This window comes from Equus caballus, chromosome 8 (genome assembly GCF_041296265.1).
Source record: "Equus caballus isolate H_3958 breed thoroughbred chromosome 8, TB-T2T, whole genome shotgun sequence".
Classification (NCBI taxonomy): domain Eukaryota; kingdom Metazoa; phylum Chordata; class Mammalia; order Perissodactyla; family Equidae; genus Equus; species Equus caballus.
Genome location: NC_091691.1, coordinates 80,596,971 through 80,624,723, shown reverse-complemented (window position 1 = coordinate 80,624,723; position 27,753 = coordinate 80,596,971). Strand labels below are relative to the sequence as shown.

Genomic DNA, 27,753 nt, shown 5'->3' with positions numbered 1-27,753 from the left:
AAGAATTTTTTTTTAATGATAATGCATTAATATCAAGAGTCTGGAGCAAGGAATTTACAGTCTGTTGGTGAGAATGTAAATTAGCAGAATCTTCTGGATGGTAGTTCGGCAATAGCTGGCAAAGTTTAAGTCTGTATACCTTGAACACAGCCGTTCTTTTTTTTTTTTTTTTTTTTTTTTTGATCGAATGAGGCGATTTATTAACTCAGCATCGTTAGTTCTAATGCGTCTTGTTGGGCAGCTGCTACCTGTCCGGCGATCCTGTCCAGACCTCTCTGTCCCTGAGGTGTCAGTTGGCGGCCCTCATCTTGGTCCTTTTCCACCATTTTCAGCCCCTTCAAGGCTTGGAGCACTGGCAGCCACACTGCTGGAGCCTCGGCTAAGGGAGCTGGGCAGGATGCCATGTCTCCGGCCTCCCCATGGATCTGGGTCACAAGCGGACCCCGGGAGTCCCCGGAGGGACAGGTGCGCACTGCGGGCGCAGCTCCTACTCAGAACCAGGTCTCAGGGTGGGGAGTAAGTTCTGTATGCCTGCCAGGCCAGCTTGACAGTGCCCACTCATGCAGTGCCTTTCATGTTCCGAGGCTTTTTGAGGAAGGAGGCCGGAGCCCTGCCCACCTCCTGTTGGTTCCTGTCCTTTACGAGAACTCTAGGCGTTGTGCCAGGACGAAGGCATCAACGGGGTTTGCAGACACATGATTCAGGCATGGGGTCTTGCAAGAGTTCCGAGCGTTCCCCAGCTATTCTATATCCAGAAACATTACTATGCATATCCACACGCAAGAATGGATGAGGAGAGACACGTGGAGGGTGGCAGGTATTTTTCTATTTTAGCTAGGATGATTGAGAAAGTGACATTTGAGCAAAATCCTGAAGGAGTGAGGGGGTTAGAAATCTGGGTGGAGTGATCCGTGCAGAGGCAACCACCAGTCAAATGCCCTAATCAGAAGCATGCCAATGGAGTTTGAGGCTCAGCCCAGAGGTGATGTGACTGGAGTAGGGTGAGCAAGAGCAAGAGTAGTAGAGGAGAGGTCAGAGAAGTGATGCGGGGGAGGTTTGGATGGGATGACCGTGGAAGAGGAAGCGCTTAGAGAGGTATGGGGCCTGGCTTGGAAGGGCGTGGCTTGGAAGGGTGTGGCTTGGAGGGTGTGGCTTGGAGGGTGTGGCTTAGAAGCATGGGATTTGGAGGAGGATGAGGAATGGAGAGGGGTAGATCTTTTCCCTTCTCTCTGAGTGAAATGGGGAGCCACTGGAGTGTTTTGAAGATAGGATGATATAATCTGAATTGCTTATAAAAAAAGATCACTCTTACTACTTTGTTAAGAATAGATTGAAAGTGGGATGCAAAGACAGAGAGAAAGCCAGATTAGGATGCTCCTGAAGCAAGACAGGAGAGACATGACAGTGGCTCAGACCAAGGTGGTAGCAGGGGAGGCAGTAAGAACTGATCAGATCCAGGACTTGCTGACTGAGTGACTGGAAGATGTGAGACAGAGAGGAAACAAGAATGACTCTGAGTGCTTTGGCCTGAATAATTAGAAGGATAGAGTTGCTATCAACCAAGATAAAAAATGTTCAGGTGGAGTTGCATTTAGGAGAGAAAATCAGAAATTCACTTTTATTCATGTTGAATTTGAGCTGTTTATCAGATAAGCAAGTGGAAATATCAAGTAGACAACTGCATATAAGAGTCTAGAGTTTGGGACAGGTCTAAAGGAGAGGTGAGTTTAGGCAGGTGGAGGAGTGAAAGCAAGGATCTCGGCACCATCGCAAGTTAAGAACTGGTCATCCAGGAACTATGGGACATGGATTATCATTTCATCATGGTCTTCTCTACAGGGTGGGATGGAACTAACTATGGACCAAAGACGAGCCTAAAGTAGAGAAACCGTCTTCACCATAGTACCCCGTTTTGGCCTCACATTGCCATGAGAAGCACTAGCTGAAAGTTCCCACTGAATTTTTTCCTGCAACAGCATGTACAGTTCTCCAAAGCTGTGTTCCAAAAACGCAGAGAATCAAAAGAAGGTGGCAAGCACATCCTTTGGAAGGTTAAAATCTCTCAATGAAGCCAAAGCTTCACAGAGTTACATCGCCCTTTAGCTCCCCTCTCCATAAGTGAGAGCTGGGGCTCGGGTTCCTAGACACCATCAATTTCTAGAGCAGTTTTATCACTGCCACTCACATGTGTTTGTATCTAGGAAATGAACTCTTCAGGCCCCGATTTCCTTTTCTGGGAAGGAAAGGGATTGGACTAGGTCACTGAGTTTCAAACTCTCTTCTGCTTTGTTTGAAGCGGGGCAAGGTGAAGGCTGGAAGGGGCATTAGCATCCCCAGTTCGGCTCAGCCCTTCTCCAAGTCCCAACTCCCTGGAGGCTGCTTAGGGCCCTGGAGGAGCACAGCTTGAACTTCCCGGACTAGCTGATTTATATGGTCCCTTCCCAGCTCTGAGGGTCCCTTTTTCTCTTACAGCCTTTCTGCATATAGAGGTAGGTGAGACCAAGCAATGTGAAGACCTGGAGGGCAGGGAGTACAGCAGCACAGAGGGGGCCTTTGGTGAAGGAACTGGAGTCACTGTAACTAGGGAGTCTCTAAAACAGAGTAACAAGCCATGTGGCCTTCCAGACTGATACAGAGACGCCATAGCACATGACAGAGTAATCTGGCATGTGACACTTAATGGATGGGATTTTTCTCCCCTTTAAATGAAGACACTTTTGGGAAAAGCTTCATATACTAATTCAAGTTCATATTAATTTCCTACATGCCTATTGTGGATGCATGATTGACAGTTGGGGCCCCAGCCCTGCATCCAGTTCATCATTCAGATCAAGCTGCCCTTACCAGCGTCTGTCTCAAAATACTTAAATTCAAATTTTCCACCCATATTCCACTCTTCAGGCCTCAAAAAGTGAGTCTTCTATTCCATTTGACCTTTATGTGTTTGGTTTGGGGAATGTTTAGTGCCTGCATATACAGAATTTTCAATATTTCATGCTGCAAGTTGAAATGGTCCTCATGTGCCAAGAAGAAGAGAATTGAAGGGGCCTCTCCAAATGAGTTTTTGCCTCTAGAATGGCTTTTCCAAACAGGCAGTCAGTGTCAAGGAATGTAAGAGGGGGCTTGACAAAAAAATTCACCACCCCCTGCCTCATATTCCACCACCCTGACTCCCCTTTCTGCATTCACTGCAGAGTTACAGGAGGGCCTGTGTCTCCCTTAGCATCTAAAATCACAACAGCCATTACTATGCTTCCTCCCACTTCCTCCTAAATTTCTCCTATTGCTGCACATGCCAATTGCAATATGTAAAGAAGTGTCAGAAAAGAAATGCACAATTCTCTGGTAAATACCTTGTTTTATAACCACTTTCATTGTAACATAAAAATCTAAGTTGACTTCATTCCAGTGAATATTTTCTACCTTTGAGGCCAGAAGAATAAGTTGGAAGAGTGATGAGACATCCTATTGATTTCCTTGATACTGCAATAGTATTTGAAGTTGACAAATTCAGACAGCTATTGGCTTTACTTCTGACTAGTGCATGAAAATGAATGAATTTGACTAGTACTTAGTAAAAAGATGACCTACAAATTTATAGATACTACCATAAATTTCATTCCACAGAGAGACCTGGAAAAAAAATCTTTATAAAATCAATTGCCCAAACTTGAATAAATCACAGCCCTTGGGTTGTTTCATCTGAGCTTGTGCTTATGCTTATGTAGTTTAAATCTCTCTCTCTCGAAAAAGATGTTAAAGTTTTTATATATTTACATATATATAAAATATGTGCATTTATATATTTTATAAAGTATTAACTCATTTCTCAAGAGTACAAAAAGAGGAAAAAAAATCATGAAGAAATTAGCAGGCGCACAAATCTTCCCTTTGTGAAAGCTGGTAATCGATTCTTGGACCATCTCCCTCCACTTCTCCCGCCCTAATTAGAAAGGACAATGACTCCTGTTTGGGAAAGCATCACCGCAGAACTTAACCTGCCTGATGTAGCCAGCAGCTACCAAGCTCCGCATGATAGTCTGAGATGGCAGGGGTTGGAGCGAGGAGGAGAGTGTTAAAGGAAAAGATGCTGTTGGGCAGAGAGCCCCAGCCTTGACTTTTTCTTCTCTCTCCCCTTAGCTCTCAGTTCTTCCCACATAACTGTCTAGAGAAAAAAGAGCAGCGACAGCCTCAGCCATCAAGGCCACCATGAGGACCTGACTTAGAGTCATTCTATGTACGTGTCAGGGCTGTCAAAACTGAATCAAGGAGGTGACACATAAAAGCCAAGTGTTTGTTTATCTGAGGAGAAAGGAAAAAATAACTAAGAAGCATAAAAATTAAGGAGGAGCCACAACCTGAATGAGTTTCACAAACAAAATCCTGAGCAAAAGAAATCAGGTACCAAAAAGCACATAAAGTATGATTCAATTTACATGAAGTTGAAAAACAGGCACAAGCCATTTTATCATATTGGGGGTGGTGACTGAACCTGGCCCCACAGGAGGACGTGGAGGTGCTGTGAAGTTTCTTGATCAAGGTGCTGGTTGGATGGGCAGGTTCAGTTTGCAGAAATGCATCAAGCTGTAAACTTACGATGTGTACACTTTTCTCCATGTATCCTGTACTTAAATAAGAAGTTAAAAGTTACAAACCTAAGGAGTGGTAGCCGAAAATGTGGGCTGAAGTAGACCATGACTGACGAGAAAAGTATCCCATCAAAAAGCAAATATTTTGTGGAGAAAACTCAAGATATCTCATTGGAAGAAAGTTCCAGAGTTCTGCTCCAGCCTTTGATGAAGTCACGAAATTTTAAAACAAAAACTAAACTCATAGTTTTCTCTTTCTTTTGTGTGTTCCTGCTGCTCTGTCCTGTAGCTGTCTGTATATTTAGAAACTCCTTCCTGCACCCAGGCCGGGCGGGTACTCAGTGCTATAAACTGGCAAACCCATCTCCAATGGCTTATTTTACAAGACAGGAGAAAGTGTATTTGAAAGGACAATCTATCCTGGCCGAGAGGAATTTTTTATTCTCGGATTTTACTATCTATCACTCCTTATGAACAGAGAAAAAAATCACCTCCAAAGACAAGAATTGTGTGGGCAGTGCTAATACTCAGGAATACTAGTAATTGTTCTATTTTTCATTTAATTTTTTCTTGACACTACTGACACCTACAGCACACTGCATCCTTAATCCCAAAACAGAAACAAATTAAAAACTGCCTCTTAATTGCCCAATGCCCTGAAAGCAGGTACCAAAAAGAAAAAAAGTGGTTACTAATTGTTTTGCAAATTTTTTCTGAGGGATGATTTAAATTTTTAAATCAACATAAAAAATCAGTTGCATTTCTATACATTAACAATGAAATAACAGAAATAGAAATCAAGAATATAATCCCATTTACAATTGCAACAAAAAGAATAAAATAACTAGGATTCAATTTAACAAAGGAGATGAAAGACCTGTATACTGAAAACTATAAGACATTCTTGAAAGAATTGAAGAAGACACAAAGAAATGGAAAGATATTCCATCCTCATGAATTGGAAGAATTAACATAGTTAAAATGTCCATATTGGGTCCGGCCCAGTGGTGTAGTGGTTAAGTTTGCACGCTTGGCTTCCATAGCCCGGGGTTCTCAGGTTCAGATCCTGGACTTTAGACCTACAGACTGCTCATCAAGCCATGCTGTGGCAGCATCCCACATATAAACTGAGGAAGATCGCCATGGATGTTAGCTCAGTGACAATTTTCCTCAAGCAAAAAGAGGAATATTGGCAATAGATGGTAGCTTAGGGACCAACCTTTCTCACTAAAAAAAAGTCCATATTACCTAAAGCAATCTACAGATTCAATGAAATACCTATCAAAGTCCCAATGAAACTTTTCACGGAAATAGAACAAAGAATCCTAAAATTCACATGAACAACAAGAGACCCTGAATAGACAAGCAATCCTGAGAAAAAAGAACAAAGCTGGAGGCATCACACTCCCTGATTTCAAAGTATAGTACAAAGCTATAATAACCAAAACGGCATAGGACTGGTGGAAAAACAGATGCACAAATCAGTGGAACAGAATTGAAAGCCCAGAAATAAACCCACACATTTATGGACAGCTAATCTTTGAGAAAGGAGCCAAAAACATACAATGAAGAAAGGAAATGGTGTTGGGAAAACTGGACAGCCACATGCAAAAGAATGAAAGTAGACCATTATCTTACACCATACACAAAAACTAACTCAAAATGGATTAAAGACTTGAATGTAGGACCTGAAACCATGAAACTTCTAGAAGAAAACATAGGCAGGGCACTCTTCGACATCAGTCTTAGCAATAACTTTTTGGAAATGTCTCCTCAAGCCAAGTGAAACAAAAGAAAAAATAAACAAATGGGACTACATCAAAATAAAAGTCTTCTGCGTGACAAAGGAAACCATCAAACAAAACAAAAAGACAACCTACCAGTTGGGAGAAGATATTTGCAAATCATATACCTGATAAGGGGGTTAATATCTAAAATATATAAAGAACTCGTACAACACAACAACAAAAAAACAAACAACTCAATTAAAAAATGGGCAGAGGATCTGAACAGACATTTTTCCAAAGAAGATATAAAGATGGCCAACATCAATAATTATTAGGGAAATGCAAATCAAAACCACAATGAGATATCACTTCATGCCCATCAGAAAGGCTGTTATCAAAAAGACAAAAAAATCAAGTGTTGGAGAGGATGCAGAGTAAAGGGAACTCTCATACACTGCTGGTAGGAATGTAAATTGGTGCAGCCACTATGGAAAACAGTATGGAGAGTCCTCAAAAAATTAAAAATAGAACTACCATATAATCCAGCTATTCCACTTCTGGGCATTTATCCAAAGAACACAAAAACACTAATTTGAAAAGATATATGCACCCCTATGTTCACTGCAGCATTATTCACAATAGTCAAGACTTGGACAACTGAGATGCCCATGGACAGATGAATGGATAAAGAAAATACAGTGTGTGTATATATATATATATGCAACAGAATATTACTCAGCCATAAAAAATATGAAATCTTGCCATTTGAGACACATGGATGGACCTTGAGGGTATTATGCTAAGTGAAATAAGTCAGGCAGAGAAAGACAAATACCATACGATCTCAGTCATGGAGAAGAGTAAAAAACAACAAACAAACACAGAGATACAGAGAGCAGACTGGTGGGGAAAAGGGGGTGGGGGGAGGGCAATAGGGGTAAAGGGGGACATTTGTATGGTGATGGGCAGAAACTAGACTTTTGGTGGTGAACATAAGGTAGTCTATACAGAAGTCGAAATACAATGATGTACACCTGAAATTTATATAATGTTATAAGCCATTATCACCTCAATAAAAAAAAAAAAGAAAGGTAGATTTCTGGAACTAGAAAGAATTGAGATAACCTTGCTAACCCAGAAAAAAGGAAAATTTAAAGTTGATGGAACCTTACGTTATATACAAACTTTGAGAAGATACATGAATTGTGTCGTGGACATGCTTAAGCAGCACTAGGCTATCCTGGGATTTTTTTCTATGGGAAATTGTATGCAGCAAGTGAGAGATGGAACAGACTTTGCTTGACTGACTTTTCTGTTGTCGTTTCTTGGTTAAAAATGTAAGAATTTTTCATTTTTTCATACCTCAGAAAGACTTGAAGACTTTAAATAAATAAATAAAGTTTTAATATCTTTTCATGGGGGGCCAACCCTGGGCCAAGTGGTTAAGTTCGCATGCTCTGCTTCAGCAGCCCGGGGTTTCACTGGTTCGGATCCTGGGTGTGGATCTAGCACAGCACATCAAGCCGTGCTGAGGCGGGGTCCCCATAGCAGGGCCAGAAGGACCTATAACTAGAATACACAGCTACGTACTGGGGTGCTTTGGGGAGAAGAAGAAGAAAAAATAAAAAGACCATTGGCAACAGATGTTTGCTCAGGTGCCAAACTTTAAGAAAAATCTTTTCGTCGATCTGACATTTCAAGTGGGCTTTTTGGATGTGTGGTAGTGCCTTGTCTGAGATTCCCTGAGACCAGGATGCCCCTCGTTATAGCTGGCATGGTACCACATCCCATTTAGCCCACACTTGACAGCTCACTTCCTTTCAGCATTAGCTACTTCACACTGAACCAAAGAAGAATCTGAATATGTCAGGCTAAAATAACAAAATGATAAATTTATTATCATCAGGATGAAGTTGGGCATTACTGAACCAAGATAAGACATGAAAGACATCTGTGGAGGCCATTTGAGGTTTCTTGTTAATATTCAAAAAAACAGAATCCAAACACTCTTATCTGGATGTTCAGGGACTAGAATGAAGCCCCACTCCCAAAAAAGTACTGGAAAAGACATTTTATGAGAGTTATGAAAAACTTGAGGACCAAGGACTGTTAAGACACTGGAATGGGAGTCACCAAAAGAGTTGTGTGTTGCCTTCTCTGGAAACATGAGGGCATATGTAGACTCACTTCTTTGCATTTCTTTTTATACTTTTTTTTTCTTTTTTGAGGAAGATTAGCCCTGAGCTAACATCTGTGCTCACCTTCCTCTACTTTATATATGGGACGCCTGCCACAGCATGGTTTGACAAGTGGTGCCATGTCCACACCCGGGATCCGAGGCGGCGAACCCTGGACCATTGAAGCTGCAGCATGTGAACTTAACCACTATGTCACCAGGCCGGCCCCTCTTTAGATTTTTAATATCTGTTACTATGGACTCCCTAACATTATCTGAATGAATAAACATTTTTTTGAACACTCATAATAAGAGCTGAGTTCATCCAGGGAAGGAATGAGGAGGGAAGAGAAATACAGAACTGAATGAGAAACATTTAAATTACAAATTCTCCACATCTTATGTTTCTTGTATATCCTAGCACAATGCTGAGCACATAGTAAAGGCACAATTTTTAAAAATGAGCAGAGACCTCATAAAAATAAGCATTGAGTAATACTGTATGATTCCACTTATATGAGGCACCTAGAACAGACATAATCATGGAGGCGGAAAGTAGCATAGAGGTCACCGGGAGCTGTGGGGAGAGGGGAATGAGGAGTTCCTGTTAAATGGGTACAGAGTTTCTGCTTGGGATGATGGAAAATGATCTGGAAATGGATGATGGTGATGATTGCACAACAATGTGAAGGTACTTAATGCCAATGAACTGTGCACTTAAAAATGATTAAAATGGTAAATTTTATGTTGTGTTTATTTTATCACAGTAGAAAAAATTTTAATGAAAATAAAGCACAAGCAAGGAGTACTTGGCGAGATAGGAACTGTGACCTGGGTGATCTCAGGAGTCTCTGATCACCTCTTGGCAGAAGCAGCAGAGACCTGGGCATCTGGAGTGTGGGAGGCACAGCAAAGGAGAAGCAGTGCTGGCACAGGGGTGCTATGTTTGCAGGTAATAGAAGCCACCCCTCCCACTTGAAGATGGTGCATTTTTTAGTAGAGACATCTACTTCATGTGGAAAACTCCTTCAAACACTTGAAGACAGTAATCAAAAACACGCTAATGACAGGGGGCATCCCAAAAGTGCTAGACTTTGGTCTTGAATATCTTACTTACATTCTGGGCAGAGTACCCTTCTCAGGTCTCAGTTTCCATTTCTGTAAATTAAAGTGATGAGACTGGGGGGGATCAGAATTTGCCACTCTAAAATGTGTCTCTTTGGCTTGATTATTTTTAAGAACAAAAGACTCTGAAAGAAACTTTGACCTTCCCCCTGACTGCCTAAAAGAACTTAAGATAGAAGGCCTGTTCCAGGAAGGAGTTAATACCATAAAATAACTATAGTATAATATAAACTGGATGTGATAGACAGGGAGGAAACTAACAAGGGCTTTTTAAGCAAAGGTCTCTCCTTCTCTCATTGTCTTTGCAAGGCATGGTCAACACTTGTTTACCAAACATTTGCTTTTCCTCCTCCATGTAAATTGCCTTCCTCCCCTTTGAGGTCCCAAACCACTAACCCCAACATCAACCTTTGTCTTTAGCCGAAGATGATATTTAAGGTGGCAGCCTCCACCATTTTGGTGAGTTACTCAGATTTCCTGAGTTTCTCTCACACATACATGTTCTTAAACTTTGATTTTCTCCTGTTATTCCATCTCATGCCAGTTTAATTCTTAGACCAGCTGGAAGGATCTAGAGGGTGGAGGAATAGTTCTTCCTCTGCTACAAGACCAAATGGTTTGTGGTCTTTATCAGCTCTATAATTTCATGATTCTAAGTCATCCCTTAACCTCTTTTTTCCAAACAATTCCAACTTAAGCACAATGAAGAAAACATCTTCCCATCTTGTCAGCCATCACTATTCTTTTCTGGGCTCGCCAGTATCTTCCTATTGTTTTCAACGGAACAGTGATCCAAAGTGAACACACCAGTTTCATAGAGCTATGGTGAGTGCAGAGTGTGAAGGAGACACCACTTGTAACTTCTAATTATAGAACAAAATTGCCGTGGCTTTTTTTTTTTTGCTTTCTTTTTTTAGTTTTTTAAAGCAATAATATTATACTGTTGAATCATTTTCAACTGTTGAGAAATTACAGTCTTTGGGAATCAAGTTATATAGTAACAGTAACTGTTTTCCTTTTCCTAAATGATTTGGGTGATGAAAAGCAGCCTGATTACTCTTCAATAGGAAAGGATTAGCGTATGAACAAAGGAACGAGCTATAACCACCTTCCACTGTTCAGAAGAAATAAGGAACATTTAGTGGTGTTTACCTAACCTGCAGTTCCTCTATTCAGAGTAATTCATTCCATTCAGTTCTTCAAAACTGCTGTTAAAGAGAACATTCTTTTCAAAGATTTTTCTTGACACTTAAGAACATTTTATGTACAATTCATACTATTTCAAATGAATTAAATGTGGCTGCATTATAGACTGAGTGCATAAAATGGTTACAGTGAATTCAGCTTTAAAGGAGGTTTTCAATCAAATGTCTGGCTTTTGCCTGAATGATGCCAAATAATCAGTCTGATTGAGCAATTCACTCTTCAATCTATTGATTTGGTAATGAATAAAGTAGCTACACCAAAAAGCCTAAAAGTACTTGAGTGCTAATGGATAAAGTTACCCTAAAGAATAAAATGGTCTTAAAACTAAAAATCAGCATCCCAAGGAGGGAAAAAGGATAGAAATTAGAACAATCAAGTGAAAATTAAGAACATATCCCCCCATAAAGTAACATACCAACAATATTCCAACTGAATCATCTGCATGAGTTTATTTTTATTTTTAAGATTTTTATTCTTTAAATACATAGTAGATTGAAAACCTAAGTCAGGCTTCAAGTATATTATTATCAAGGAACCCAGAAAGTTCCAGTATCATAACATATTTTCTTTAGGTGATGATGTATTTCAAGGATACCCAAGGGAATCCAATAACACTTCAAATATACAAAACCATAAGAAGAGAGTTCATCTAAAATTACAATGACAAAGTAATATACAAAAATTCACAAAATCTTCATTAAATGATCACATAGTAATCTGATACAATACTTCCTGATACAAGAAAATGGATTATGAACTGGTCTATATTATACAAAAAATTCCAAAATTAAAACAAAATCTGTCTATACTCATTGCCATTTACCTTTTACGACTATCTTCCCTTATCTGGACATCCTTCTTCCATATACCCATCGTCCTGTGCTGTTCCCTGCATCTTCTTAACCATGCTCCTCTGGAACACCATCCCCTGGTTTATAGATTCCCTATAAAATCTCTTCGAAACGCCACCGCCACCACAACACTCCATGGCTACCAAGCTCTGATCCTGGCTGGCTCTCCCAGAAAAGGGCAATAAGGAAATACACAGTAAGTTGGTTCCAAGGGATAACAGGCCTTTTATAATCTGACGATGTACATTATGTGAGTGGGTACTTCCCCATGCTAAAAGTGCGCCATTACTGATTCTCACTGTATTCTGCACTTGTATTCAACAGGGCTAGCTATCCAGACAGACAGAGAGCAAGTGAGAGAGAGAACATACAGATTCTTTGTAGCCTAAGAACAAACATCCTAAGACATCTAAAAATCCCATTAGGTGTCAGGGGAATAATTGAAAAGGGATGGTGTGGTGGATGAAAGTATTAAAACCCAGCCATACTGACTTTAGAATTTTATACAGGATACCCCCGAACTGATGCTGGTACTCAAGCATAAGGCAGGTGTACCAAACATCTGTTAAAATAAACTGCAAACAAAAATCAGGCACAGATTCAATGTGAACAAATTCTTTTCTACTTAAATAAATACAAAATTCTTTCTTTTAAGACAGTGACTCCCAATTTGGGCACCACGAGTCCCTGATTAGCTTCCAAGCAATGATACGCTGTCCTCGAATTCACATACACAACGAGCCTTGCCAATAGACTAAATAAACCATACATTTCTCAAATATAGGGATGACTATTCCTCAAGTGTAAATAATTGATGTGATTAATGAAATCCAAATACATTCAAAGACGGTATTGAATTCATAGTTACTATATCATTAAGTATATTCTCAGCTAATACGCAATAAGTATAAAACTACTCGTAAAAGTAAGTCCTTGAAAATTTTGGCACTATAAAAATTATCTCCATGCCAATGAAAGGGTTGGGAATTGCCAGGCTAGGGTTCCAAACTAAACTCTCCAGACAAGGTTTGATGTAACGGGGTTCCAGTGCCTCAATATGTACATTCAGAGGCTGACCACCTCACTTCCTCTCACAGCGATGAATAACAAAAGTACATGCATGGTGCTAAGTTTTACTGATGCACATAAGAAGAATGGATTTTCATTTGAAATAATAAATTTGAAGTAAGAAAAGGAAAATAAACAAATATATACACATATACTAAAATCCATACAAATATATTAAGTCATTGAGTTTCCTCCATAAATCTACTAATCTACACAGAATACAGTCATGCGCCGCATAATGACATTTTGGTCAACGATGGACCACATATATGACAGTGATTCCATAATATTAGTACCATATAGCCTAGGTGTGTAGCAGGCTATACCATCTAGGTTCGTGTAAGTACACTCTATGATGTTCACACAATGATGAAATCTCCTAAAGACATTTCTCAGAACGTATCTCCATTGTCGAGCGATGCATGACTATAAACTGAAATGTTCCCTTAGCATGAACTGCCCATAATTACTATCAGCTAAATAAGCCCATGGAGCTGCTTTGCACCTGCTTTCTCACTTCCACTCTGGGGAGAGCTCCAGGCTCATTAGCCAAGTGATCCTCCTTCAAAACCAGTAACAAATGAAGAAGGAAGAATAGACATGAACTCATCAACGAATCTAAGGCAGGTTGATTGCCTGGTCCTCCTTGAATTTGGGGATCTTCTTAAATTCACTTTGCTTCTTGAAGAAAAGCTGGGCCAGGATATGGTCTGCCGTGGCTTGCAGATAATCATCCATGTCAAGGGTTTGCAACTGACAGTGGAAACCAAAAGAAGATGTATCAGCACCAAACCACCCAGTTCCTGCAAAGATCTAATAGCCATCAAGGCACCTGAAAGACTGCGGGGCACTTGGCTGTGCAACTTTACACAGAAATGAATTCCTGCAAATGTCATGTTGTGTGCCAGTCTTCCCTTGCTGTGGGGACCTCACTTTTCCAACTCTGAAAATAAGGCAAATCTGATTGATAACCAGAGGTGCTGAGGCATCCGAAGTTTTCCTCAAAAGGGACCTCTATCATACCAGGAGGTAGTTCTTTTTGAGGAGGGAGCAGAACCCTCTCTCTTCCTGTGAGCAGGGACTAGTGACAGAAGGGCTTCTGAGAGTGCCATGCCCAGAGGCACAGGGTGGGCCAAACATTGCTGCCAAGTTAGTGGTCCTTGTGCTCCACAGCCAGAGACTGGCCTCTCTCCGCTGGTTCGATAATCTCTGCCTGTCTGGCCTGGTTGTCTAGTCAGCTGGGTCTGACTCACTGTTTGTCCTTGTCCCCTTTCTCTATCACTGTCTTTCTCTCCCTCTGTCTCTCTCTCCTTCTCTCTCTGACACTACCTCTCTTTCTCAGTCAGCCTCTCTTAATTTTTGCATGTGTACACCTGTGTGTGTGTCTCTGTGTCTCTCTCACTGTTTCTTTGTGTCTATCAGTGTCTATGTCTGTGTCTCTGTGCTTATCCGTCTCCGAATCTCTCTTTCTTGTCTGTATGTGTTTGTCTCTATGTCCGTCTGTCTCCGTGTGTGTGTACGTGTATGTGTCTGTCTTTCCGTGCCCCTCTGTGTATAGGTCTGTCCAGGGGTGGGTATGTATGTGTCTGTGTGTCTCTCCTTCTGTGTGTCTGTCTCTCTGTGGGTCTCTGTCCCATACACTTTGTGTGTACATCTGCCTGTCTCCTTCTGTTTGTGTGTCTCTGTGTTGTTTCTCTCTCTCTGTTTGTATACTCTGTAGATCTCTCTCTCTCGCTCTCTGTCTCTATTTCTGTGCATGTCTTTTTCTCTCTGAGTGTCTCTCTTTGTACCTATCTCTGTGTGTCTCTGGGCATGTATGTCTCTCTCTGTGTCTCTGTCTCTCATTTTCTGTTTCTCTCTGGGTAACCTCCCCCAACCCCCCACCTCTCTCTCCCTTCTCCCTCCCTCCTCTTTCCCTTCATACTCCTTATGCAAAACACATCGCCACCAGAAACATTTCCATTACCCACTAGGATGGGGTAGCAGGGGACTATCCTTCCTCAAGGTGCAGATCAGATATTCCAGAAGGTGGGGGAAGAGGTCAAAAAATTCCTCCTACCCAAATTCTGACTCATTTCTTTCTTTCCTATTATGAATCACTCCCTTAAATTGTTTCTTTTCATTAAAAAACTCTCTATTTCTATTCTCTTTTTTAAAGATTTATATTCTTTAATTTTGGGCTTATATTTAATGTGGTTTTCAATTGTCATTTTTATCCTTTCAAATTTTTTAATTTTGTTGGTATTAGCCTTTCATGTCACATTATATCTTATTTATTTTATCTCCCATATTTATTTTAATTCTTAACTTTTTACCTTTGGACTATTTTTACACTTAAGTAACATTTTTACTCTACTCACTTTTAAAGTTCTTTTCTTATTCTTAACTTTTTAAACTCTAACTTTCTATTTATAATATGAGGTTTTTTTCCTTCTTTTCCTATTTATATTTGATTTGATTTTGTTTTCTGACTTGTTTTTATAAGAGCTATAGAGAATCATGACCAAGGGGGTGGCAGTAGCAATGAGATCCACCTATTTTTGAGACCCAAAAGTGGGGAACCCTGGAATCTTTCTTCCCCCACCCCCAACTAAGTCTACAGCTAGCTTTCGACTCCACCTCTTTCTCACAAAGCTCTCCACAAACCTCATCCCAGGTACCCCCAGAAAGATTTGGAGAACCAGGGAAGCAGATGCTGGAATTTTCCACTCTCCCGCAAAGAAAGTAGGTGTTATCTTGGGAAATGAGCATCACCGAGCAGGACTGAACCCACCTCTGGGCATAGGTCCTGTTGCTGATACTGCCGAATTCATGCTGTGCTCTCCCCTGGAGATCTTGTTGGGTCTCCTTGAAGGTAGAACCACAGGCACGAGAAATGTCTGTCTGTTCCTTGACTTGCTCCAGGGTTCCCAGTCAGACTGTTAGAATATAATTCTCACACAGTCGCAGAAGGGAACCTAGTCCTAAGGATTTTTAAAAATCTAAATTCCACTGTGTATCTCTATTCCTCAATCCCATTATTGCTCCGAATTAAGGAACCCTGGCTGAGTGAAAGAAAGGAATTCTACTTCTCTACTCCTAAAGTTTCTTTCCATATAGAAGAGATTCCATTTCTCCTACCCCACTCCTAGGCCCCCAGAGTGAATTCTGAAGAACAAACTAGGCATGCTCACTTCACTTTCCTCACTCTCTGTTTAGGAAATGGCAAGTCTTCAAAGTGCATGCTCTATTTCTTTATGCCATTAAGTGTACAAGGGCCTGCCTCAACACAGGGAGTCCTACCCAATTCTGGGGATCAATATAGGAAACCCACCTGCCCACAGATACTAATCACATTCTCTAATATCTGCTTTATTAGTAATGAAAATGATTTCATGGATCTCTATATACTATTCTTGGTCTTTTTTCTCAGTTGGTTCAGAACTGGGGGAATTAAGAAGAAATGTAACATATTCGATCCCTTTATAACCAAATGAAAAGATTATGTGATTCTCCTTCTTTTCACACACTGGTTCAGCCAGTTCATTCATTTATTCATTCACTCAGCACACATTTACTGAGGCCCCCCGACGTCCAGACACATTGCATAGCAGAGTATTCTGCACATCATTGGCACTCAGCATCTCTCTTAAGCTGGCTTATTCTCACCTGGTCTCCAGTGCTGAAGGCAAGAATGAAAAGTAAATCCTCATCACATGTGCTCTTAATGTAATGCTGGGTTCCAGTGGGGAAAAATACCACATCTCCAATGTGAATGTCAAACTCTATGGTACCCTGAGTATTAATAATGCCCACCTAAGGAGGGAAAAAAAGTATTTTGAAGTTAAGCAAATAAAATCAAATATTCATCAAGGATAAGTAGTAATAGTGAAGAACAGATGAATAAAAGCACGTGGTTATACAGGGACTTCTGCGGGTAAACAGCAGAAGACAGAGGCCGTCCTTCCCACAAAATCTCCTGAGTCTGAGACACAGCCCCACACAAACCAACAGATACTCTCTTTAAGTGAATGTTCCTCGAAACGCATTAGTGAGTCTAATACTGCAGAACATGACGCAAACAGAGCATCAGTCACCATTTTCTAACTAAAGCTTATAAATTACACTCCCTAATTAGGCAGAGGATTTAAATTTTAGTGTTTTACAACCCCCATGCCCTCCTTTTTATTTGCTTGGGGAAATTCAGCCTTCTGGGAGAGCAGCATCCTAACAATCTTCCTTAAAAGGGTTAGAGACTAAATGTGTACGCAGATGCAAGCACACGAGCACACCGAAAATAAAACCTGATCCTTGAAATATAATTTGTGGAAGATTACAATGCCCTTTTCCAATTTATTGAAGCCTTCACCTCTAAAAACATAAAACAAAACTTTTGCTATGGATGACATAAGAAGTGAATTTCAGTCTGGTTTGGTTCCTTCTGTCAAGATTGAGACGGCTACAAGGTAGAGAAGCCCATTTTACCATTATACCATTGTAGATTTCCCCAGAGAGCCCTAGAAAGTCCAAAAGAACTATGGTCAAATCACTGCAGTAACATGGTACTCAGTTTGGCTTTTCTTTTGGTTACCACATCATCGATCAACCAAACCAGGACTCCCTGAAGAGCAAAGAGGGCGCTGTTAATAATTTCACCAACACGACAAGTATACGTCAGGAGGATCCTGGATACATGGGGATATATGGGCCCCCTCCTGATGCTCCACACCTCCCCAGCCACCTCCACTCACAGTACACTGAGAGGCAAACAGTGATTTCCTGTTCCCCGAGGGCAGCACATTCAACCCTTGCATTACTGGAAAGGCAAAACTGAAAACCTAAGCAGGTGTTCCAGACCCTCCACCACAAACGATAACTTCTTTATCACTTCTGAAATGTTCTTAGCCTCTTCTCACACTCAGATCACACTTGGAAGCAATCTAGCAGGGCCTGCGTGGTACCCTCTGTGGAAACTGTGCCCAGAAAGCCCTGAGTATCGAGTCCTTTTACATTACTAACAACTGACCAAAACACAGAAATACTTCCCATTTGCTTCTTTCTGTACTAAAAAGGAAAGGTCAAAAAACTGTTCACAAAGAAATTACCTTTGCACATCCACTTATTACATATCCCATTTCATTTGCATTAAAATGAAAGTGTGGCTGTCGTAATCCGTTGTTATAAATTCTGAGTGTACTCAAAGTGAGTGCATTTTGATGCTTGAAAAAGAAAAAGAAAAATGAAATCCAGTTATTTAGCCAACATCCTACTCAGCAACTTAACAATTCATATAATCATAATAACTAATACTTATGCAACCCTCACTAAAAACATGCAATTTTTTTGTCTTTTACACTTATTATATCACTTATTCCTTATAACAATCTTATAAGGTTGGTAGTATTATCCTCCTTATTTTAAAGGTGATAAAATTAAAATCTACGTTGGTTGATTTACCTACAGTCACACAACTAAGAGGCAGAACTGGGATTTGAATCTGGCAATTTGACGCCAAAGCTGTGCTCTTACTCATGATGCAATATAGTCATTTAAGCATTTAAAACAAATGAAAAGAGAAATCTCACAAGAATTCAGTCTTTTCTCTCATGTTACTATCCATGCCAACAAGTTAAATTCCCAAATCCACACTGAAACTTCAATTAAGTTTACATTGATCAAATAAACTGTGCTTGATTAGATCTTTCCTTTTCCTTTTGTTCAAAAGAAGACTGAATCCAATCTAAATTTCATATTTCATGCATCTTAATGATCATCAAAACATTTTTCTCAATTACCTGATTCAGGAATTCACTAAAAATTTTTTCATTGTTGCTTAGTTCACTTCCATTTCTCCAATATTGCGCTCGTTGTATTATTCCTCCTGGAAATCGATATTCTTTTGAACCTGAGTCAGATGAAAGTTTAAAAAACAAAATAAGATAAAAATACTTCAAAATGGTACCACAAAAAGAGAGCCAAATGTAGTCCCAGTAAAGTACGTAGCTCTTCTATAGTCACAGAAAGTTTCCATGGTGGGAATTGCTAACACCAGATCCTAGGTGCCCCCAGATATTGACCTGATAGTGTCAGATACTATCCTACCTTCCAAGATCTCCTGAAATTTCTAATAGAGAGCGACCTCTTTGAGACAGACTGTTCAACTCAGGGGATCTGGCTAGAAAACTTGAGACTCATCCTAAAAACCAATCTCATCCCTTAAGTCAGGCAACTAAGTCCTGTCGGTCCTACCTCTTTAAATTCTCTTCCCTTTGAACAATCCTTTCCCTTCACAACTGTCATAGTGCAGGCCACCATCATCCCCTACTTGAGGGACTGTAAGAGCCCCCAACTCATCTTCCTGCCTCTCATCTGGCCTCTTTCAGTCTATTCTCCACGATTCAGATGGATTGGGTCATCACTTCAAAAAACAAAGCTAACACTAACTTGGAAAGATATCTGCAACCCCACATTCATTGCAGCATTATTTACAATAGCCAAGATATGGAAACAACCTAAGTGTCCATTGGTGGAAGAATGGATAAAGAAAATGTTGGTATATATACATATAATGGAATATTATTTGGCCATAAAAAAGAATGAAATCTTGCCATTTGTTACAACATGGATGGACATTGAGGGCATTATGCTAAGTGAAATAAGTCAGACACAGAAAGACAAATACCATGTGACCTCAGTTACATACAGCATCAAAAAAAAGACACACCAAGCTCATAGATACAGAGAACAGATTGGTTCCCCCAGAGGCAGGGGGTGGGTAAAATGGGTGAAGGGGATCAAAAGGTACAAACTTCTAGTTATAAAATAAATAAGACATGGGGATGTAATGTACAGCATGGTGACTATAGTTAATAATACTGTATGCATATTTCAAAGTTGCTAAGAGAGCAGATTTTACCAGTTTTCATCACAAGAAAAAAAAATTGTGTAACTGTGTATGGTGAAGATGTTAACTAGACTTGTGATGATCACTTTGCAATATATACAAATATTGAATCATTATATTGTATACTTGAAACTAATACATCAATTATACCTCAAACAAAAAAATAAATAATAAACTAAAAACCTAATTGTGTCACTCTCCTATATAAGACATCTTAACTTCTTCCCTTTTCCATCAAGCTAAAGTGGAAACCCACTAGCACAGCTTCCACAACCTGCATGATTGGACCTCTGCTCTTCTCCTGCAGCACCCCCAGCCCCAGCACACACCCCTCATACTTTCAAATATTTTCCCACATTCTCTTTTGCTTCCAGGGCTTTTCTCATATTTCCCACTCTATTGAGAAATGTGTTTTTTCAAACTTCTCTTGACTGTGACTCACCGTAAAAAAAACACATTCTCTCTCAATCCAATATACCTACATAATCACATATATAAATACTTAAATAAAAAGGCTCCACAAAATAACATACTGCACCTTTAAGGTCATAAAAGTATCTCCACACAAGGCTGTCTGGAGACTGTGCATAACTAGCATTCATAACCAGTTCTGCCAGGTGGGGAGGAAGGTTGACGGCCTGATCCTCTTCTTGCTTATGGAATGTTCTAATGAAATTAATTCCACCTTCAGGCTGAAAGACATAAGAAACCATCTAAGATATTTGTGAAACATTCTACAAATTTTAGCAATAGAAGGGTGGGTAGCTGAGGACAGGGTAGCATCGGCACCAGCGTGGTTTTCAGCGGCCCAGTCAAAAGAGCTGACCTTCTTAGAAGGATCTTTTTGATTACCATGTCTACTTGGATGTGGGAAACAAAAGAAAAAATCAACAAGTGGGACTTCATCAGACTAAAGAGCTTCTGGAAGGCAAAGGAAACTAGGAACAAAACAAAAAGACAACCCACCAATGGGAGAAGATATTTACAAATCATTTATCCGATAAGGGGTTAATCTCCAAAATACATAAAGAACTCACACAACTGAACAACAAAAAAACAAACAACCCGATCAAAAAATGAGCAGAGGATATGAACAGACATTTTTCCAAAGAAGATATACAGATAACCAATAGGCACATGAAAATATGTTCAACATCGCTAATCATCAGGGAAATGCAAATCAAAACTACACTAAGATATCACCTTACACCTGTTGGAATGGCAGTAATCACCAAGACAAAAAATAGCAAATGTTGGAGAGGATGTGGAGAAAAGGGAACCCTCATACACTGCTGGTGGGAATGCAAACTGGTGCAGCCACTATGGAAAACAGTATGGAGATTTTTCAAAAGATAAAAAATAGAAATACCATATGACTCGGCTATCCCACTACTGGGTATCTATCCAAAGAACTTGAAATCAACAATTCAAAGAGACTTATGCACCCCTATGTTCACTGCAGCATTATTCACTATAGCCAAGACATGGAAGTAACCCAAGTGCCCATCGACTGATGACTGGATAAAGAAAATGTGGTATATATCTACAATGAAGTACTACTCAGCCATAAAAAAAAGACAAAATCATTCCATTCACAACAACATGGATGGACCTTGAGGGTATTATGTTAAGCGAAATAAGCCAGACAGAGAAAGACAAACAGTGTATGATTTCACTTATATGTGGAAGATAAACTAACACATGGACAAAGAGAACAGTTTAGTGGTTACCAAAGGGGAAAAGGATTGGGTGGTGGGCACAAGGGGTCAAGGGGAACATTTATATGGTACTGACAAATAATAATGTACAACTGAAATTTCACAATGTTACAAACTATTATGACCTCAATAAACAAAAAAAGCTGGCGTCGGCCCCGTGGCGCAGTGGTTAAGTGCGCACATTCCGCTTCAGCGTCCCGAGCTTCACCGGTTTGGATCCCGGGTGCAGACATGGCACCACGTGGCACGCCATGCTGTGGTAGGCGTCCCACATATAAAGTAGAGGAAGATGGGCACGGATGTTAGCTCAGGGCCAGTCTTTCTCAGAAAAAAGAGGAGGATTGGCGGCAGTTAGCTCAGGGCTAATCTTCCTAAAAAAAAAAAAGCTGAACTTGGTTAGCCTAAGACTTGTGATAATTATGAAAATCCTTGACGTTTTCAATGCATTTTCATTTTAAATGTGTTAGTCTTTTATGGTCAATATAAACTCCTCTCTATAACATTAAACCAGGATCAGCTGCAAGACAAATCTCAAAACCATACTAGATAGATTGCTAAATATGCCACAGAACCCCTTCCAGTTGCCACTCGTGGGCCATCACCAATTCTTCTGATCACCCATTTGCACTGTCAGCATCCACATCTGACTCTAGAGACCCAGAATGATCAGCAGTCCCTCCAGCGATACCATAACTATTTAGAGAGATCAAAGGTAGCTATCCTGCAGGAAAACTGTGGGACTGTCTGCATTAGATTGGGAAAACACAATTACATTACCTGTAGCAAACTTCTCCCTAGATGAGCTTATGGCTTTTCAGAGATGTAAATTATAGTAATTTTTATGAACTATATCAGAAGCTTTCTACCAATTCATTACAGTTTCCCATAGAAGTCCTTCATAAAGGGAAATAAAAAGCAATTCCATTTCAACAAGTTTTAAGTCTTTAGTAGAAACACAAGAAATGTTCTTGAGTCCATTACCCAACTGTCACCCTGTTGACTGCTGCCCTAGAAACACAAACACACATGCTCTCTTTGTGCCTATGTAGCGCATACCCTCATGGCGGGATTTGTTTTCAGCAGTGGTACAGACCTTAAGTGACCTGGAAGCAATGTCCTCAGGTGTAGAAAAAAATACATCATCAACATCCAGGGTCTGAAGTTCATCGTGTGTGGAAAAGAAGAGTAAGAAAAAGCAGTCTTCATTTCCCACATTCTTTATCCAGTGCAGTGTATTTTTAGGGAAGAAGATCACTTGGCCAGCTGTGACATTGTACGTGGTAACCACACCACCATCATCAACCACTCCAATCCACGCTGATCCCTAAACATCAACAGAAAAGCACATCCGCCATCACCTTAGAGCAATGCTTCTCATCCTTTTCTCATTAGCTCCTTCTAAAGTAGCATTGTAGACTTTTTTTCTAATCTCTACCTTATGAAATTTTAACACTACAGATGTACTATAGATCTGTATACACATACTGCTTATGTCCTTATGTATATGTATGCTTTATACATTAAAAGAGTAAGAGTTTGTTGCCCCTCAAGAACCAGTTTTTGCCCCCTTGGGGGCAATATTACTGCACTGAGAATTTAGAGTTCTAAGTTCATGCTCCAGAGTTTGAAAAGACTGCAGGCACATGTGTGTGTTCACAGGTGGTTGCAGAAACGTGCATCTTTGTGCATCTTTGTGTGTGTATGCACACAGATGCATAAGTATTTTCTAGATAAGAAAAAGTCTGCATATAATTTGAATAAATTAGTGCTTTTACTTTGTGTCTAGGAATGCTTCTAAACACTTTACTTGATTTAACTCAATTATTCCTTGCATCAACCCTAGGAAGCAAGTACTATTATTTTTCTCATTTTACAGAGGAGAAACTGAATCCAGAGAGAATATATCATTTCCCCAAGGTTACTCAGCTAATCAGTGGCAAAGTGGGGATTTGGACCTAAGCAGTCACGCTCCAAAGTCTACATATTATTTTAAATTGTGGTAAGAACACTTAATATATCTACCCTCTTAACAAATTTTTAAGTGTACAATAAAGTATTGTTAATTATAGGCACAATGTTACACAGAAGATCTCTAAAACTTAATTATCTAGTCAAATTGCCTAGTCACATTATCTGGTCAAATTATCTAGAAGCAGAGAGTAGAATGGTGGTCGCCAGGGACCTGGGGGAAATCTACGCTTTTAACCCATCCTGCCCCATCCTTTGATTCTGCTTAGACAGAACTGTATCCTTTCCCTCATTCTCTCATCTCTTCCTTAGTAGTATCCTGTGAGGAAGGTAGAGAAGGTATCATTACTTCTGTTTTACCAGAAACTCATGGTCACACGGTGGAGCATCAGCAAAGGCAGATGAAAAAGAAGTCTTTGAGAACTACACTTGGATCCAGACAGGTAGTAAAGCTGCAGGGGAAAGGGGAGCCTCTAAAGAGCTCTCTGCAGCTCACATGCAGGGAACAGCAGGGATGTGTGTCTCTTCACACCAGGGCACCAACTACTCCAGACACAGAGCAGAGACAGCACAGTGCCCAGTGGGACACTCACTGCAGGGCCATGCACACTGGCCATCCCAGCTGCCCTGGCCTCTCAGGGCCACTCTTTCCAAGGCTTTCATGAAGACACTCAGACACAAAAGCAATCTCCACGGCTGAGTGTGCACTGGAGGAACTTCCTTCACATCCTACTGCTTGGTTCCTTACCCTCATTGTGAGAGTGAGCTGTCCTGACATTTTCCTGGGATCTAGAGAATATCCAAGCACACATTTAGAAGCTCAGACTATAAACTCTCTCTGGACTTACAGAACAACCTCCCGAGGCTGAGCTGGACCCCAGGCCTGTCATCTACTAGAACACGACACGTTCCAGACTAATTTCTCTAGCTTACAGCTTGTTTTTAGAAGCCCCTCTCCAAGAAAGTCCACTTAATTGCCTTTCCTTCCTCCTACCACTTTGCCATTATTCAGCCAGGGCCATGAAAACTGATGTGTTGGAGATTATTCTCTTTTACATATTTTGAATACGTAGAAAAGAAGTCAGAAAACATGGACTTTGTCTCAGTCCACCCAACAACTACAGTTAATCTTTAGAAAAATCACTTAATCTTTCTGAGCCTCTGTTCTCTCATGAGAAATAAGAAGGGTTTGGTCTCATATAGAGAAACGCTAATCTGTCTTCCTATTGTAAATTCTAAAATAAATGAGTTGTCCAGTATAAAAAAGGAGTTTTATTAACAACAACTGAAAATATGTCACCTAAAATTGACTGATCTTTAACAAGATAAGGATAAGACCTCACCTCTCACCAGGGTAAGACCAAACCAGAAAGCTCTATGAAAGCTTAGCCACTACTGCTTCCCCAGTGTCTAATACAGAAGGCAACCAACAAATACTTTTTAGAATTAACGAATTACTTGAAATTCAATGAAGTACACTCATTTCACCTCCAGCTCTCTCTCTCTCTTTCACCTGACTTCCAGAAAATTCTGAAAAATCTGAACCACAAAAGAGCATCGCATCGGCCTGATCTTAGGAACACCAGGCTGAACATGAGCAAACTGGTTGTTATTCGGATCGCTGCCTTTTCCCTTAGAGGAAAGCTGCCATCTCTTTGATCATCAGATCAGAGCTGCCAGTTTTAGCCTCGGTTCAAAGGATGGAAGAGTGATCTTATTTTAACAACCGTGTATGAAAAATGATTTCGTACTGAAGAAAGAAGTTCAAAGCGATGCCAAGAATAATTAAAACAAACAGGTTAATGCTTCGAGGCACTGCTAACTAATCGAATTGAATACATAGCCACAGCCTGGATGTTGTCTATCACTTAGTTAAGTAGGTTTTGCAATATCTAAAATAACAGCCTGACAACACCCAGCGTAAACGCTTAAGTGCAGACTGAGGGCAAATTGGTTATACCTGCACAAGATAGCCATGTTCGTTAGCGTTGAAGTGCCAGTGAGGGGCCCGGAGGCCATTGCTTTTTATTCTCAGGGTCCCCAGAGTCATCTGTGATCGCTGACTGTTCAAACTGCTGCCAAAGGCCTCTTCTTCAAGGCTGAGATAGTCTTTGACATTGCTCCTGTACCGGGCCCACTGAATTGCACCACCAGGGAACTCAAACACCTGAAAAGTCACAAGCAGGCAACCATGAGAATGGAGGCCACCTCCTGAGGAACGTGAGGCCACCATGGCCTACAGAGTTAAGAGGAAGGCAAGAGTAGTGAGGTATACATTGGAGTCCAGTAAAAAGAAAGGAAGACTGGGTCTACAAGACTCCGAGAATGACAACAGTGCCACCTGTAGTATTATCAGTCTAGTTCCTGTTAGACATAAAAAATATACCTGTCTTGGCCAGAGAATAGAGGGCTTTCCATTTGTCCACCTTCAAGTCTCTCCTCCAGCTAGGTATAGAACTATCTACTAAAGGAAGTTTCTGTCTGGGGCCAACAACAACCCAACTTTCCCTCTTCTCTATCCCTCACTTCCCTTCATCCAGATGGCCCACAGCTGGTCCTTCCAATGAAGAGAGATCAAAGCTTAGTAAACATGCAATGGAAATTTGGTCTTGAAATTGCCATTTAGAATAGATGATTCTTTTTCCTAATATGTTTGTCATACCTTGGATTTAGGTAGATGATTAAGAAACTGGAATTTTGGATCAACAGCCTTTTGCACAATGGGAATTGTTGTTGCTTGCAGAGGCCAGGCTTCAGGTTCTAAAGGAACTTCTGAACGGGGCTGAGAGTTGTTAATATAGACCAAGGAGAGAATCAGGACTCCTACTGCTGTGGTAATGGTGCAGGCCAAGAGACACACCAGGAAAACACTCATCAATGACCACTGCCTCTTCTTTTCCTAGGAGAAATTAGGAAGCCATTATTCCCTACTCTTAATGCATTAGAAATATTGCCTCCTGGGGCTGGCCTGGTGGCGTAGTGGTTAAGTTCACGCGCTCCACTTCGGTGACCCCAGAGTTCAGGGGTTTGAATCCTGGGCATGGACCTACACACTGCCCATCAAGCCGTACTGTGGAGGCATCCCACATACAAAATAGAGGAAGATTGGCACAGATGTTAGCTCAGGGACAATCTTCCTCACCAAAAAAAAAAAAAGATGAAGAAGAAGAAGAAATATTGCCTTCTTTCTTAATTAGGTTTATTTTCCCCTTTATTTAAAAAAAAATGCACTTGTGGGATAAATACACTCAGTAAAATAATGCATATGTAAATATGAGTGTAAATAAACACACACGCACCCCACCATATACCTTTCTGACATCCAAATAAATAAGGATAAAAATTAAAATATGAGGAGCTGGGGCACAGAATAAATTACTACAAAATTAAGTAGCCAGTTAAGTTTATACATAAAATGCATCTCAATTCAATTAGCCCTTATTTACCAGTTTCTTCACCTAAAAATTAAAGAGGCTATAAAGTGTATTTTCTAAGAACTTTTTAGTTCCAGAATGTGCATATGCATTACATGTACAAGTCCGTGCATGGAAACAAGTACATACGAATAAACAACCGGCCTGACAGGTCTCAGTCTTTCTCTCCCTCCCTCCTTCATGGAAACAGCTTCATTAAATCCCCCTCCTTCCCTCTATTACCTAAGTGAGCGACTAATCTAACTACTAACTCTGAGCACAGTATTTCCACATATTTCTGTTAATATTTCCCAGTTTCACATCACAAATATATGCTACAAATATCAGAACAACAGGACTACTTCTGTGAGTCACAATCCACATTATTGAAAGCTTCCAAGAGAATACATGCCCCAACCTTCGGATCAATTTACCCTCATTCCTCTGACCACTAAAATGACATTCGTGAGCACTGACGTCAAGGTCTCCTGTTCCACTGCCCTCTGAGTTCCTGGCTTTCCCTCTGAGACGCATATCGTTGACCACTCATAACTAGCATAGACAGTCTTACTACTTTAACATTCTTAAATGGTATATTTTGTACAGCATAATCACTTATCAACATCTTCAGTTTAACATTGTATGAGGGCATTATATTGAACAATAAATAACTCATTAATACCATTAACAAGCAACAACTCACAGAGAGTTGGGCCATTAAAGAGCTAAAGGAGGTGTGAATTAAGAGTTTACAAGAGAGGAGGCAAATGGGGAAATATTCAGAGCAGGAGATGCTAACTTTCTGAAGAGGGTCACTTGAGGAGAGCTGGTCTAAAGAGGAATTCTTCCTCAGCTCTGCACAAAGGTGTTGGGGGAACGAATCCCAAGATGTAAACCCCAGCTTACCATTCCAGAGACAGTGTTCATCTTCCCCACAGACAAAACACCCTGCGTTGCATCTCCGTGCATTTCAAATGCTGAGTTGTCCATTGGCAAGAGGAGCAAGCAATTCACTGAAAAAGAAAAAGA

General features: G+C 40.4%; 1 protein-coding gene and 1 pseudogene across 1 annotated transcript; both read right to left on the bottom strand.

The window, feature by feature from the left end:
* Nucleotides 1-200: 200 nt before the first annotated feature.
* LOC138915350 (small ribosomal subunit protein eS19 pseudogene) lies at nucleotides 201-11,696 on the bottom strand (annotated as a pseudogene).
* CUPIN1 (cupin superfamily member 1) lies at nucleotides 11,253-27,753 on the bottom strand. The gene is given in 9 exon segments (NM_001375917.1): nucleotides 11,253-13,495; nucleotides 16,391-16,537; nucleotides 17,827-17,940; nucleotides 18,517-18,626; nucleotides 20,164-20,317; nucleotides 22,437-22,667; nucleotides 25,272-25,478; nucleotides 25,974-26,210; nucleotides 27,631-27,753. Coding segments are annotated over 9 exon segments (1,419 nt in total). The 5' UTR covers nucleotides 27,715-27,753; the 3' UTR covers nucleotides 11,253-13,360.